Below are 15,140 nucleotides of genomic sequence, written 5' to 3'. Positions count from 1 at the left end.
GGGGCGTGGGAGGTTGGTGTGCAGGAGTGGAAGGAAACACCTGCTTCTTCTCCTGGCAGCTCACCTTGTTGAATGCCGGCAGACGGTACCTGGGTGTCAAGGATCTCACTGGGAAGGTCTTCGTCACCTCTGGGCTGGGCGGAATGAGTGGTGCTCAGGCCAAAGCCGCGGTCATCGTGGGGTGCATCGGTGTGATAGCAGAGGTGAGCCAGCAGGCCCTCCACCCCTGTCCGCATGCCTCCTCCCTCAATCTAGAGCCACTCCCACTCATGGCATCTCGTCCCTCACCATCCCAAAGCCTCCCAGATGGATTCCCAATGTGGTGCATGTGCGCTGTCTTCAAAGTGGCCATCACCTTCCATGGTCAACATCTGCATATGCTCTCCATGAACCTGACCTTCTTCTTCTTTTGTTTTTTAAATATTCTATTTATTTATTCATGAGAGACACAGAGAGAGAGAGAGAGGAAGAGACACGGGCAGAGGGAGAAGCAGGGTCCCTGAGGGGAGACTGATGCAGGACTCAATCCTGGGTCTCCAGGATCACACCCTGAGCCAAAGGCAGACGCTCAACCACTGAGCCACCCAGGTGTCCCTGAACCTGACCTTCTGTGGGCACTGCTTCCCTTTATCCCACCGAGTCCATGGAGTACAGCTGGGGGATAATAAATATGGATAAATGAACATGGACTTCCCCAACCTAGATGGGTCACCGGCAGATGGGGGAAGCAGACATCAGTAGAGGTGTGTGCAGGAGGCTTTTGCTCAATGGTTCTCATGGCTTTCTTTGGGAATGCCAAGGAAAGGAAGGCAGGAAAGAAGAGGAGGTGAGGAGCTTTAAGACAAGTCTGGGTTGGGATGGAGGATACCTTCTCATGGGAGGTGTATCACCTGCTTTCAGGGGGACAGGGGATGGCCCAAGTGTCCTTGCATAGGTGTCTCTTAAAGTAATTTGTATTTAAAATAATCATATGCCATAGTGGCACATTTTGGTGGGTCTTCCCTTGGCCTCTACATGGAAAATAAATTATAGCAACTAATGTGAGCTTTCACAGAGCACATCCTCTGGAACCTGCAGGAAAACAGCCTGTTTTCAGAAAGCCTTGACTTCCCCTTGCCCCATCCTCAACCCTCATCCTTATCCACTTTCCCCTGTATCTTCAAAAAGTGTTTGCCACAAAGAGAACCCTCAGCAACTATTTGTAATAAAATTCCCAAATAGTAAATAAGCAATCGAGAGAGAGAGAGAGAGAGAGAGAGAGAGAGGAGTTTTGGTGATACACACTTTGTGATTTACACTTAGGTGATACTAAGCCTATTTCACACATTCTTGTACTGCTTAGGAGCCCACTTGGAGGGGTGCCTGGGTGGCTCAGTGGTTGAGCGTCTGCCTTCAGCCCAGGGCTGGATCCCAGGGTCCTGGGATCGAGTCCCACATCGGGCTCCCTGCAGGAAGCCTGTGTCTCCCTCTGCCTGTGTCTCTGCCTCTCTGTGTGTCTCTCATGAATAAATAAATAAAATCTTTAAAAAAAGGAGTCCCCTTGGCTGCATGTAATGGAAAATCAAACTACAGCAGCTTCCACAAATCGGGTTTTATTTTTCTCACACAGCCAACAAGCAGTGCTGGCATTGGTTCAGCAGCTCAGTGATGTCAGGGCCAGCATCTGTAGATTGTCTTGGGTTTCCCTCACGGAAACAAAATGATTGCCCAGCCGTCCCATCTCCATTTAAGGCAGGAACAAGGGAGAAGGGAAGTGCCACCTATGACTGACTCTCTTTCAGCAGGAAAATAACAACATAAGAAACCCCTTCTGTTACCCCATTGGTCAGTATTGGATAAAATGGAAGTTCTTGTCCAAAAGGGAGGCTGGAGACAGTGGAAGGATTAGCTGTGGTTTGCTTGGACTGGGGCTGAGCACAATGTCACCCCAAAAATTCACATTCTGTGGGTAAGGATGACAGGAGGGGGAATAGATACTGGAAAGCAGCTCACAGCGTCTGCTCTGACACTGCGTTATGAAAGTGGGTGACCTACATGGGAGATGGCTTCTTCCCAGTGGAGGCTGACCCACCCGGTAAGGGCGGCCCCGTGTCTCATGGTCCCAGGTGGACAAAGCCGCCCTCATGAAACGCCACGAGCAAGGATGGCTGATGGAAGTAACGGACAGCTTGGACCACTGCATTGAGAGACTCAGGTATGGCGCAGGTAAAGTGGGGAGACCACAAACAGGGGCCTGGAGGCTGGGCTGACTTATGTGGACCTGTGAACCGCCTGACGCTTGGCCATAGGTGGTATCTCCCTGAGTGACCCCGCAAGGGGCATGCAGTACCGACATCGCAGGACCCAAAGTGGGGCTTGAACCACAACCCCAAGATCAAGAGTTTCAGGCTCTCCTGACCCAACCAGCCAGGCGCCCCTTCTAATTCTGTTAGGGTTTCTCGCTGGTGTGCAGGAAGCCCCGGAGTTCCCACCCCTGGTTCCCTGGTGTGCAGGAAGCCCCGGAGTTCCCACACTTGCTGCTAAATGGTTTTCTGGATATTCAGCCACAGTTTTGCAAAGATGGTGCCCTGTATTTCTCACTGTTGTGGCCTCAGCCCAGAGCCTGGTACATAGTAGGTGCTCACCTAATCTGTCGGTGAGGGGGAGGTGAACCTTTGAAAGATGGAATTGTTCCTCAGGGAGGCTCTGGGCTGGGGATAAGCTGATGTGCCTCCCCATTCACACTCTGGTTGTCGTGGTGCGGGGGGTGGAGACTGGCAACATCTTCCTCTGGTTTGATGTCTTCCAGAGGTATTTTAGTGGGAATGGGGGCAGGACTGCTCTGGGGGCTGCTGATCCAATGCTGCTTTGTTTGTTTGTTTGTTTGTTTGTTTTAGAGAGGGGAGGGTGCAGGCACGTGCAGACACACACACACACACACACACACACACACACACACACACACACACGACAGGGGACAGGGTCAGGAGGCGCAGAGGGAGACCAAATCCTAGGCAGACTCCGTGCTGAGCACAGAGCCCACACCAGGGCTCAATCTCATGACCCTGAGATCACAACCCAAGCCAAAATCAAGAGTCGGGCCCTTAACCGACTGAACCCCCAGGTGCCCCGTAACCATCTTTGGTGATGTCTACAACTTTAGGGTCACCTTGCAGGAGTTCCAGAAGGATCCCAATCAGAGCACTAACAGCAACAGCACAGACTCTGTGCATCCCCATAGAAGGCTTGTCACTATTGTCATCTCGGTTTTCTCCTCTGGGGCATTCTGCTCTGCTGTTCTCCTTACAGTTCTGGGTCCTCAAAGGACATGCCTCAGGGGTCCCTAAACATCAGGCCCAATGCTGACACACAGAACTTTCGGTGACCTCCAGGGTCTCCTGCATTCTTGCCAGCTTGGTGTTGGTGGGGGTGGATAGCTGTGGGCAGGTGCGACGGGCCATCTGCTCTGCTCTGTGCCCTTCTAGAGAAGCAAGAAAAAGGAAGGAGGTGCTCAGCCTTGGTTACCATGGCAATGTGGTGGATCTTTGGTAAGTGTGGGATGGGAGTTGGCAGCCTTGGGGACATTGGGTGAACCTCCCCCTCCAGATAAGTTACCCATGGTGGCCATGTGCTCCCTGGACACAAAGCTGCCAATGTGCTGTGCGTAATGCTCCACTCCCGGATCCTGGCCTGAGCTCACAGCAGCCTTCCTGCAGATGTTCTCTTGAGAGAGGAGGGCAATCCCCTCCTGTCTGGTCCATGAACTCAGGCCCTACAGGTCCCTACCCCTTCTCCAGGCCAGTGCCGCCCTGCATCAGTCACCCCTCATCTTTCCCAGGGAGCGCCTAGTCCACGAATTGGACACCACGGGGGAGCTCTTGGTGGACCTTGGATCGGACCAGACATCCTGCCACAACCCATTCAATGGTGGTTACTACCCTGTACAGCTGGGCTTCACAGAGGCCCAGAGCCTCATGGCCTCCGACCCTGCTGCATTCAAACACCTAGTCCAGGAAAGGTGATGAGGTCCCAGGGCTACTCTGGGGGTGAGGAGGTGGGGCGGGCACACAGCGGGCAGGAGCTTTAGGACTGGGTGGCTCTGACCTCTGTCGGGTTCTCCTGGCCCAACTGTGTAGCCTTACTCTCCCCTGTCTGATGGGATGGAAAGCTGGCTGAGCTCCATGGGGTGTGGTTGGGGGGGTGACAGTGGTGAGCACAGGGGGCCTCCTCTCAGAACCTCACGGGTGGGCAGCGCTGATCACTGACTGCCGGCCTCTTGCAGCCTGAGGAGGCAAGTCTCAGCCATCAACAGACTGGCCAAGGAGAACTTCTTCTTTTGGGACTATGGCAATGCCTTCCTCTTGGAAGCCCAAAGAGCAGGTGAGACACGACAAAGGTGCGGTGACAGGGTGCCGGCCTCCCCAGGCTGGGATGGGGCAAGACCCTGGCACTAGGCATGATCCCTTCTTGGCCAGCAAGAGTGCCCTGGCCGGTGCCAGGGGAACGTGGGAGCCACAGCATGCAGGATCCACCGTGCCCTGCCCAGGCCCTCCGAAAGCTGGTCCTGCCAGGTCCTTGGCCTCTGGGCCTCAGCTGTGCCATTTGCCGTCAGAACATCAGGTACCACAAAGAGAGTTGGTATGATGCTTGAATAGAAGCTTCAGCTGGAAAGAAAAATATAGTTTAACTTTTCTGTGAAGTAAACTTTTCTTTTTTAAAATTTAAATTCCATTAATTAACATATAGGGTATTATTAGTTTCAGAGGTAGAGGTCAGTGATTCATCAGTCTTCTGTAAAGCCAGGGTTCATTACATCGAGTGCCCTCCTTAATGTCTGAAGGAAACTTTTCTGTGAAACAGGTAGCTCATGCTAGAGGGTAACGTTCAAAACGTACAAAACACACAGTGGGAAGTCGCCCTCCCAGCCCCGACCCTGGCACCAGGTCCCCCCTGGAGTTGGAAGGTTCTGGTGTGCCAGATGGAGCACAGGTGGGCCAGGCATCTGGGGGTAGTGTGGATATGGATACGTCCCCACAGGGCCCCACACCAAGGGCAGCACTCACTGACTCCCTTCTTTTTTTTTAATTGGAGTTGATTTGCCAACATATAGCATGTCATCCAGTGCTCATCCCTTCTTTTGTGTGAAGACAAACAGCCCTAGTGAGGCTTCCCTATCAAAACAGAGCACTTCCATAGTCTTTCCCTGGCCTCTGTTGAAACTGCCGTCTCAAGAGGGGCATGAGTCCCCGCCTCGGGTGGGGTTGCCAGCCCTCAGACCCTCAGGCTGACTCTGTGCTGCGGGTGCTCTGACCACAGGAGCTGACGTGGAGAAGAAAGGCACCAACAAGACAGGATTCCGCTACCCCTCCTACGTGCAGCACATCATGGGGTAAGTGATGCGGTGCTGGGCACTCGAGCTGGGGGAGTCCTCGATAGGGAGCCACGGGAGGGAACCAGGGAGACCAGGCTGGGGTGGAGGCCTCAGGGTCAAGCCAAGAAGTTTGGGCTGAAGCAACACAGGGTGAGGGGATGGGAGGCCTCACAATGCTCCTGGAAGTTTGCCAGCCCATCTGTGTACCTGATGGGACCAGGGAGGGAGGCAGGGGGCATGGGGAGGAGCAAGTCAGCTGTGTCCTTGGTTCACCTCAGGTGAGGAGGTGGAGGCTCAGGGGGCTACCGGGCAAGGGGTCCCCCCACCCCCCGCACCGGGGGCTGGTGAAGGCAGGACCTGAGGCCACCCAGGAGCATCATTTCACCCAAGGCAAACCTGGCCAAGTCCCCACATTGTCTGTTTCTCCCAACTACTTTGTTTTAGTTCACAGACTTTCAGGTTGTCTGTGTGACAGCACTAAAAGAGAAAGTGTGCCTGTGTCCCTGCCCCCTGTTCCCACGGAAAGAGGGGGTGTAGATCTAAAAGGGAGGACAGAGGGGGTGTAGATCTAAAAGGGAGGACGAGGACCAGAGGGATGGGGAAACACTGAGGGGAGGGAGGGGGCTGCGGGGGAGGGGAGGAGGGGGAAGAGAGGAGAAGGAAGGGAGAGGGTGCTGGGGGGGAGGAGAGGAGGAGGGGGAGGGGCTGTGGGGGAGAGGAGAAGGAAAGAGGCAGAGGTGGAGAGGGGAAGGAGGGGGCTTGTGGGGGAGAGGAGGAGGAGGGAGGGGCTTCCGGGGGGGGGGCGTGAGAACTGGGCGGTGGCCTCTGCACCTCCTGTCCAGGTGGTGGCTCAGGGGCCACAGCCTGGACTCTGGATCCGACACTCTGTTCACTGTTGGTGCCCATAGGCCAGACGCCCCCGCACCCCCCGCAGCACACGACCTACAGGTTCTGGAGCATCTGTAGGCTTCCCCCCTCAGTTCGGGGTGACCCAGGTCCAGCCAGTGGGTGCGGCCAGGCTAGGAGGCCCGAGGCATGCGTCACTTTGTCCTTGCAGGGACATATTCTCCCTGGGATTTGGGCCTTTCCGCTGGGTCTGCACATCAGGGGACCCCCAGGACCTGGCAGTGACAGACCAGCTGGCCGCGTCTGTGCTGGAGGGGGCGGTCGCCGATGGAGGTGAGGCCGCGGGACGGAGGGTGGGGGCGGGTCTCAGGGCCTGGGTCAGAGCTCCTGCAGTGGCTGGGGCTTCTCCGTTGAGGCAGCTCGGCTCTGCTTCCCACAGGAGACCTGCACCCCGTGGTTCACCTCCCGCCCTTCCTGGGGGGACATGACCTGTCAGTTATCTCTGCCTTTGTCATGGAGCCGAGGCAGCAAGAACCGCTGTCCTAGTTCTGACTCCCACTTCTCCGAAGCTTTTCCGGGTCCTGGGCACTTTGTCTCCACATCTCTGTGCAGGTCCTTCGGCCTTGGCTGCTGGTTTTCAGTCCCCACGGGCCGTTCCCCATGTGCCCACATCCAGGCTAGGTGGCCTGGAGGGTCCTGTTCCCCGGATTCAGGGCTGGAAATCCAGGGGAAGGGGAGCAGGTACCTGTGTGGGAGGAGCCAGGCAGGGTGCACCTGCTGGTAGCCGCGGGGCATATGCTCTCAGGGCTGCTGATTTCCAGCGAGGCGGCTCCGAGGAGCAGCAGCAGAGCTTCCCCCAGGCAGGTAATCCCAAGAGCATAGAACCTCGTAAAAGATCGGAAAGTAATGATGCAGTGATGACTTACGAACATCGCCTTCATTTTTAATTTAAAAATTTAAAAAGTATGAGTTTGTTTAACTGAAATTTTAATGATGTGTGTGTCAATGACTATGTCACAAACTTCCTGAAGATTCAGGGCTGCTCTGGTGAGCTGGTGGGAGCAGCTCCAGAGCAACACAGCTACCACCTGACTCTGCACGCCCTCCACACTTCAGCCAACTGGCCTGTCTTACTGGGATAGGCCAACCTTCTTTCTGCCCCAGGGCTTTTGCTCTTGCCATTCCCTCCACCTAGAACACTGTTCCCGCAGATCTTTGTGTAGCTACTTCCTTCTTAGCATTTAGGATGTAGCTTGATCATTACCTCTGCAGGGAGGCCTTTGGTCCCCCTGACCTACCACCCTAGTGACTCCTTCACTACACTTTGAATTCCTTCATAGCCCATTGAAGTCTCTGTTCCAGTGCCCAGCACAGCAGCTGACATACAGTGAGGACTTAATAGATGTTTGAGGGATGGAGGTATCAGGCAGGGGGTTGCACACATCCGTGCATTAATTCGTGTGATGGTTTGCATCACTGGTTCTGGAAGTGAGACGGCCTGGGGTAGTTCTGGGGCTGGGGGCTTCCCGGCCCTGTGTCTGGGCTCCATGAGGATTGCAGAACAGGTGTCTGTGCTGAGCGGCTGCCAGAGGGAGGGCCTGGTTCTGAGCCCCACTGGATAGCAGCTCCCGATGCCTGGACACCCCCCGTTCTCCCTGCAGTGAACCCAGGCGTGAAGCTGCAGTATGCAGACAACATCCGCTGGATCCGGGAAGCCGCCAAGCACCGGCTGGTGAGGACTTGGCCTGGTGGGAAGCAGGGGCGGACCCTCAGCTACCCTCTCTGAGGTGGGGTGCCACTTGCCGTGCCCAGGCTGGTAGATGGGAGCCCCGAGATGGTGCCAGTGCACCTGTGAGACAGCTCCGGTGGCAGCCTCCTTGGCCTCCCAGGAAGCGGCAGCAGCATCTCACCCAGCAGGCCGCCAGACGAAGAAGCCCGGAGCCTTTCTAAAGGTGGCCTGGGGCCCTAGGGCACTGACCAGGGTCAGTTAGGGAGTCACTCACCCAGTTACCCCACAAATAGCTCTCTCAAGTCAGGGCTCCTGGCTTCTTGGCTGTGTGACCTGGGGCAAGTGGCTCAGCCTCTCTGAGCCTCCCGTCTCATCTGTGCAGTGGAGATACTGGAGATGGTGGACACCTGAGCTGTGGTGGCGCGCATGCTTGGAACAGGCCCTCTGGGACAGTCTGTGCACAGGGCATCGCTGGGGTCAGGGTCGAGTAGAGGGCACGCTGCTGCCTCATGTCTGGGGGTGCACTCTCAAGCACATAAACACGAATTGAGGCAGTGCCGGCTGGGGACTGCTTTCTACAGACCCGTCAGGAAGGTGTCACAGAGGAGCTGAGTTGTGAGTCTAGCTCCAGATGCTGGGGCGTCGGGGAGGGGCGGCCACGTGACCGTCAGGGGAGGCAGAGGACCAGCCAAAGCACAGGCTGCGAGGCGGCAGCCGGCTTGGTGTGCTGAGGACGAACGGAAAACGGGCAAGTGGCTCACAGGCCAGGCCTCGATGGCCAGACACTACCACCGTGTCCCTAGGGCCAGAGAGGGACCCCCTTGAGCACTGCCCCGGGTCCTGGGCTTCTGTCCCCAGTCCCACCCCACCGAACTCCTGGTTGGCCAGGGGTTTGCACCTGTGTTTCAGCCACGAAGCCCCCATGCAACAGAGGTCTCTGAGTGCTCAGAGTCTGAGACACCTGCCTTGAACTTGGGGATCTAGGCCATGGGGAGGATGGGGCTGGAGTGGAAACGTGTGGGGCCCAGCCAGAGGCAGCCTGGAGGGGAGAAGGACCAAGCCCTGAGGGAAGGGCACCCGCAGAGCAGGAAGGGACTGGCGGGAGGCGGGAGGCGGGGAGGACAGGGGTGTGGGGAGCCCTCTGGACGCCGCTCCAAGGATACCTGGGCCGTCTTTCCTGAGTTTAGCTGACGTCCTGTGGAGGTTGTATTCTCCCCACTTACCTCACGCTGCCCTTTGCCTCAGGAGCGATGGTGATGGCAGAGGGCTGCCCGTTATAGACATTCTAACTGGGCGCCTTGTAGGGTGTACTCGGCTGAGCTGGCCAGCCTGTGCCAGTTCCTCCTCAAGTTTCTTTTGTCTGGATCCAAGACGTCTGCAAGTCTCTGCAGTGCTGATTTATGCTATCATCCTTCCCACAGGGCTTGTGGCCACTGGTGTGGGAGCAAGGCCAGTAGTTAGCAAGCGTGAGGGCGGAGGAAGCAGCTCAGCCGGCCGCGCTGGCCGGCGCCAGGGCCCCGGCTGGGCTCTATTTTCAGGCCCATGGTCGGGGTGGGCTGGCTCCACCACCGGCTCCTGAACCTTACACTCTATTCTGGGATGAGTGGCCAGGCAGCTCAGGGAAACCCCTACATCCTCTTTGGAGAATCCAGGGTTTCTCAGCCTTGGTGCTCCTGACGTTTGGGGCCAAATCATTTCTTTTTTCAATTGTGGCAAAACGTACATTACCATAACGTTTTGCATTTTACCCATTTTTAAGGTACAACTCAGTGGCTTTAAGTACACTTACATTGCATGCACCCGTCACCACCATCTGTCTCCAGACGTTTTCACTTCCCCAAGCTGAAACTCTGTCCCCATGAAACATGACCTCCCTCCCCGCTCCCTCCCCCAGCTCCTGGCAGCCACCACTCCTCTAGGGACCTCAAGCAGAGGAATCATGCAGGACTTGTCCTTCTGTGACCGGCTTCTTTCACTGAGCATGATGGCCTCAAGGTTCATCCACTCTGTAGCCTGTGTCAGAATTCCCTTCCTTTTCTTTTTTTTCAAAAATTTTATTTGTTTATTCATGAGAATACACAGAGAGGAGAGAGAGAGAGAGAGAGAGAGAGAGAGAGAGAGAGAGAGAGGCAGAGACACAGGCAGAGGGAGAAGCAGGCTCCATGCAGGGAGCCCGACGTGGGACTCCATCCCGGGTCTCCAGGATCACGCCCTGGGCTGTAGGCAGCGCTAAACTACTGAGCCACAGGGGCTGCCCTCCCTTCCTTTCCAAGGCTGAGTAATATTCCACTGTCTGCATAGAACGTATCTCTTTTGCTTATCTGTTCATCCGTCAATGGACGCCTGGGGTGCTTCCACATTTTAGCTATTGTGAGTAATGCTGCTGTGAACCTGGGGGTGCAATACCTGTGCCAGGGCCTGGGGGCTGAATATGACCTTATCACGGGGGAATGTTGTGGGATGTTTGGCAGTACCACCTCCATGCTGGCAGCACTCAAACGTGTCTCCAGTTGTTGCCACATGTCATCCTGGTTGAGACCACTGTACCACACAAGGATTCCTGGGAGCGACCTGTCTTACCATCCTGAGGGGCTGCATCCTGGTGAGTGGGTCCACAGGTGCTCGGCTGTGCCACCTACCACCCATGTGGTCGTGGGCAGGTCACTCAGCCTCTGTGCCCCAGTTTTCTCATCCATAAAGTGGAACCCAGGATGAGAATTATTAGCACCTTCTTTATACATTCACTAATGGGTGAATGTGCAGAGTACTTGTAGCTGTGCCAGGCACAATCCAAATTTGCATTAATTATAAAAATAATATTATTTTTATTGGAAGGACTCAAGCAGGGATATGAGGTAACATCCCTAGAGTCAGGATCTTGGAGCCTCCTCCTGGGGTTAACCCTGGAGGCGCTGCATCTCAGAGGGATGTCTGGGGGCCCAGACTGCATGTGGACATGCAGGGAGTTGGCGTGGCAGCCTAGTGGACTGGACATGAGGGCCCACCTCAGGCCCGCAGACCATAGAGCTACCATACACCTTGGGGTCCTCCAGGACCTCCCTAGAGGGGCCCATCTGGCTGCTGGTGGACCTGTTACCCAAGTCTCCCATGGCATGTCCCTAGGCCATTGAGGTGCTTCTTCTCTACCTTTTCTCTGCAGGTGGTGGGGTCCCAGGCAAGGATATTGTACTCAGACCAAAAAGGCCGTGTGGCCATCGCTGTGGCCTTCAACCAAGCCATCGCTCGTGGGAAGATCAAGGTGACCAGTCCTGTGCTGCAGGCAGGAGGCCCCCTGTAGGCTCGCTCCTTCCCATCAGTGCTGGCACGGCCCTAAGGCCCCGTGCTCCTTGTTAGTGTCAGAGGAGGGGCAGGTAACTGGGGACCGGGAGTGATAAGGCCTATCCTCAAACCCAGCCTCTGGTATGTTCCCTGCTGTGTGATCTTGGACGAGTCAGATGCCCTCTCTGAGCCATCTTCTGTGACAAGAGAATAATATTAACCTCAAAGCCTAGGTATGAGGATCAAGCGAGTCATCAGTTCTTGAATTATCTTTTTTAAAAAATTATATTTTTATAAACCATGACAAACTTCCCTGGCTTTCTCCCACATTCCCCCCAGTCAGCTGGCCCACGTGGAGGACACTGAACTCTGGGCACACTGGTTTGGAGGGCACTCTTGCTTCTGTTCTGTAGGCCCATGCACAGAGTTCTTGCTGGTATCCCCGTGTTTGGGAGTGGCAGTGTTAATGATCAGATGTGAAAGGGAAATCAGGTTGAATGAACGTGAAGCCTGTCCTGGTGGCTGGTTCTGGTGGCAGCAAGGACAGCAGCCCCCAGCCCATCTCAGAGAGCACTGCCAGAGCACCCTGCTCCATGCACTCTGGAGGATGGGCAACCTGCCAGGACATCTCTCCAGGCACCCTCATATCCAGGTGCTAGGCCTAGTTGGCACAGAAATCCATTCATTCCACCTGCTTGATTGAGCACCTCCTCCATGCCAGGCTTGTCCTGAGGTACTGGGGACCAGTGGCAGAGAGCAAAATAGACAGGATCTGGGCTCATCTACTCACTAGGGAAGGGAAACTGATGATGCAGGACAAAGGCATAAATTCAGAGGGAAATGAGATGGTGATGAACATAACAAGAAACTGAATGTGGGTGATGGAGTGGGGTGCTGGCTTAGAGATGTCAAGGAGGGGTGACATGGTGGGGGCAAGTGGTGACTTTGGATGGGTAGGGGTGACAGGGTGGGGGTGAAGGGGTGGGAATGAGTGGTGACTTTAGATTGGGTAGGGTTGAGTGGTGACCTTAGATGAGGTGGTCAGAACAGACTTTCTGAGTTGCTGGTGAAGAACTGAGACCTGAATACCTGGAAGATGCTAGAATGCCTGGGGGTTGGCAGTTCAGAGCACATGTGAAGAGCAAACTTGGCCTGTTTGTTCAAGGAAAGAAGAGAGCCTCCCATTCAAAGCAAGGGGAGTTTCCCTTCTAGCAAGTCACCTCTTCCTGCACAGGGAGCCCGGTGGACCTGTCCTTAGCCATGGCCCCACTCAGCCTTCACCAGGGCTGTCTGTCTGCCCCTTTTCTTAGAGCGCAGACACAGGGGAAAGCCCAGACTCTAGCATACCGCATGCGGATCAGTCCCAGCCTGTCCACTCTCCAGCTCTAGGGCATTGGGCAAGTTTCTTCTCCTCACTGGACCTCACTTTCCTGTCCATGAAATAGGCAAACCTCTCTGGATAGAGTTGTTGAGACTGCCCAGGGCGCCAACGCAGGCATAGGGCACGGGTGGCCTTCACAGAGAAAGGACCCACCCCTGTGAGATCTGTTAGTAGGGATAGGAAGCCATCAGAAACACCTATGCTTCCTCTTGTTGAAGAAGGTCTGTTTCTAGGAAGAGGGACCCAAAGGGCTCCCAGTGTGTGCTGGGAAGCTATGGTGGACACCATTGCTGACATCTCATAACCTTCCCTGCTGCAGGCACCAGTGGTCCTGAGCCGAGACCACCATGACGTGAGTGGCACAGATAGCCCCTTTAGGGAGACCTCCAACATTTATGATGGCTCTGCCTTCTGTGCAGGTGAGGAAGACAAAAAAGTCTAACAAAATTTTGTTAATGTTGGATTTGATTTTGTTTAAAAATCAATAGACTCATTTATTCAGCCATAAGGCTCCAAAAAAAAAAATGTTCTGGCATCTGAGAGACTTGGCATTGGGTGACCAGCCCAGCACACAGGTGTTTCTGGGAACTGGGATTTCTGGTTTTAAACTGGGCTAGTGCCAGGCAAAATGGGACAGTTGGATGCCCTAGACTTGGGTGTGCACCTGATCCTGTCACTTGCCGGGCGGTCTTCAGCAAGGCATTTAAAGTCTGAGCCTCAATTTACCCATATGTAAAATGGAAATAATAGCACCTACTTCAGAGATAAAGAATGAAATGAATTAATATGTGTGCAGTTTTAGGTCAGGGTCCTGCAGGCAGCACTCAATGAAGATTATCTGCTACGGCTGCTGTTACTCTTCTGCTTCTAAACCCACTACAGTTATAACCATCAAAGAGGCTGCTGGATTCTAGTCCTGGCATAGCTTGCTCATTCCCAGCACTTGGGGCTCCTTCCATCATGGATGGGATCCCAAGGAAAAGAGGGGGACCCTCAGGAACCCCATCTGTATCATTTTTTCAAGGAGTTGATATATTTCATATAAGTTATCAAATTTATAGGTATAAAGTTGTATACCTTTATCTTTTTAATGTCTGTGGGGTCAGTTGTGATGTCTCCTCTGTCATTCCTGATATTGGTCATTTGTGTCTTCTTTCCTCTTGATCAGTCTGGCTAGAAATTTATCAACTGTATTGATCTTCCCCAGAAAGAAGTTTCTAGTCTCATTCATTTTTTTCTATTGCTTTTCTGCTTCCAAATTCATTGATTTCTGCTCTAATCTTCCTTCTACTGGCTTTGGGTTTAACTTGCTCTTCTTTCTCTGGCTTCATAAAACAGAAGCTGAGGTTACTGATTTGAAATCATTTTTTTTGACATAAGTATTTAATGCTCTGAATTTTTTTAGCTGCTTTAGCTGCATCCTGCAAATTTTTATATATTTTCATTTTCTTTCAGTTCAAAATATTTGTTAATTTCCCATAAGACTTCCTCTTGGATTTATTGGTTACTTGGAGGTATCTTTTTTAATCAATTAATTTAAACTTTTTTTTTTTTAGAAAAAGAGAGAGGTGTGTGAGGGGGGAGGGGCAGAGGGGTAGAGAGAGAAAGAGAGAGAGAGAGAGAATCTTACGCGGCTTCACTCTCAGCATGGAGCTCAAAACAGGGCTCAATCTCATTAACCTGAGATCATGACCTAAGCTGAAATCAAGAATAGGACATTTAACTGAGCCACCCAGCCACCCCTAGAAGTATCTTTTTAAATTTCTATGTTTCAGGAGATTTTTCAAATACTTTCTTACTGACTTCAGGTTTAATTCCATTATGGTCTGAGAACTTACTTTATATTTGTCTCTTCTTTTAAATTTGTTCAGGGTTGTTTTGTGGCCCAGAATATGGTCTATCTTGGTGCATTTGAGAAGAACATATGTTCTGCTGTTATTTGGTGGGTTCTACAGATATCAGTTAGGTCAGGTTGGTTGATGATGCTGTTCTGGTCATCTGGATCCTTACTGATTTTCTGCTTAATTATTCTGCAAATTACTGGGAGAGAGTGGTGAAATCTCCTGTGTTTGCAGATTTGTCTGTTTCTCCTTTTAGGAGTTACCTATCTTTGCTCCAAGTATTTTAAACCTCTGCTGTTAGGGGCGCCTGGGTGCCTCAGAGGTTGAGCATCTGCCTTTGGCTCAGGTCATGATCCCAGGGTCCTGGGATCGAGTCCTGCATTGGACTCCCCACAGGGAGCCTGCTTCCCCCTCTGCCTGTGTCTCTGCCTCTGTGTGTGTGTCTCTCTCATGAATAAATAAATAAAATCTTTAAAAATCAATCAATCAATCAATCCCTGCAGTTAGGTGCATGCTCATTTTGGTTTCTGATGTCTTCTTGGAGAACTGACATCTTTATCATTATGTAATGTTCCTCTCTGTCCCTAGTTATATTCCTTGCTCCAACTCCCTGATATTAATATAGTTTATATTCATATCTATGGCCACTGTAACAAGGTACTGCAAACTCAATGGCTTAAAACAACACAAATGTATTCTCTCACAGCTCTGAAG

General features: G+C 53.2%; 1 protein-coding gene across 2 annotated transcripts in view; it reads left to right on the top strand.

The window, feature by feature from the left end:
* Nucleotides 1-15,140, top strand: part of UROC1 (urocanate hydratase 1) — a 39,889-nt gene that overhangs the window by 16,382 nt on the left and 8,367 nt on the right. For both annotated transcript variants that reach the window (XM_055342764.1, XM_055342765.1), the window contains exons 8-17: nucleotides 60-203; nucleotides 2,106-2,194; nucleotides 3,465-3,527; nucleotides 3,818-3,997; nucleotides 4,262-4,359; nucleotides 5,296-5,368; nucleotides 6,408-6,529; nucleotides 7,858-7,928; nucleotides 11,086-11,184; nucleotides 12,905-13,004. In XM_055342764.1, coding sequence (XP_055198739.1) covers nucleotides 60-203; nucleotides 2,106-2,194; nucleotides 3,465-3,527; nucleotides 3,818-3,997; nucleotides 4,262-4,359; nucleotides 5,296-5,368; nucleotides 6,408-6,529; nucleotides 7,858-7,928; nucleotides 11,086-11,184; nucleotides 12,905-13,004 — 1,039 coding nt within the window. The remainder of the gene's footprint in view (nucleotides 1-59; nucleotides 204-2,105; nucleotides 2,195-3,464; nucleotides 3,528-3,817; nucleotides 3,998-4,261; nucleotides 4,360-5,295; nucleotides 5,369-6,407; nucleotides 6,530-7,857; nucleotides 7,929-11,085; nucleotides 11,185-12,904; nucleotides 13,005-15,140) is intronic.

This window comes from Nyctereutes procyonoides, unplaced genomic scaffold (genome assembly GCF_905146905.1).
Source record: "Nyctereutes procyonoides isolate TBG_1078 unplaced genomic scaffold, NYPRO_anot_genome, whole genome shotgun sequence".
NCBI lineage: Eukaryota > Metazoa > Chordata > Mammalia > Carnivora > Canidae > Nyctereutes > Nyctereutes procyonoides.
Note: the sequence above shows the minus strand (reverse complement) of the source record. Positions and strands in the feature narration are given on the sequence as shown.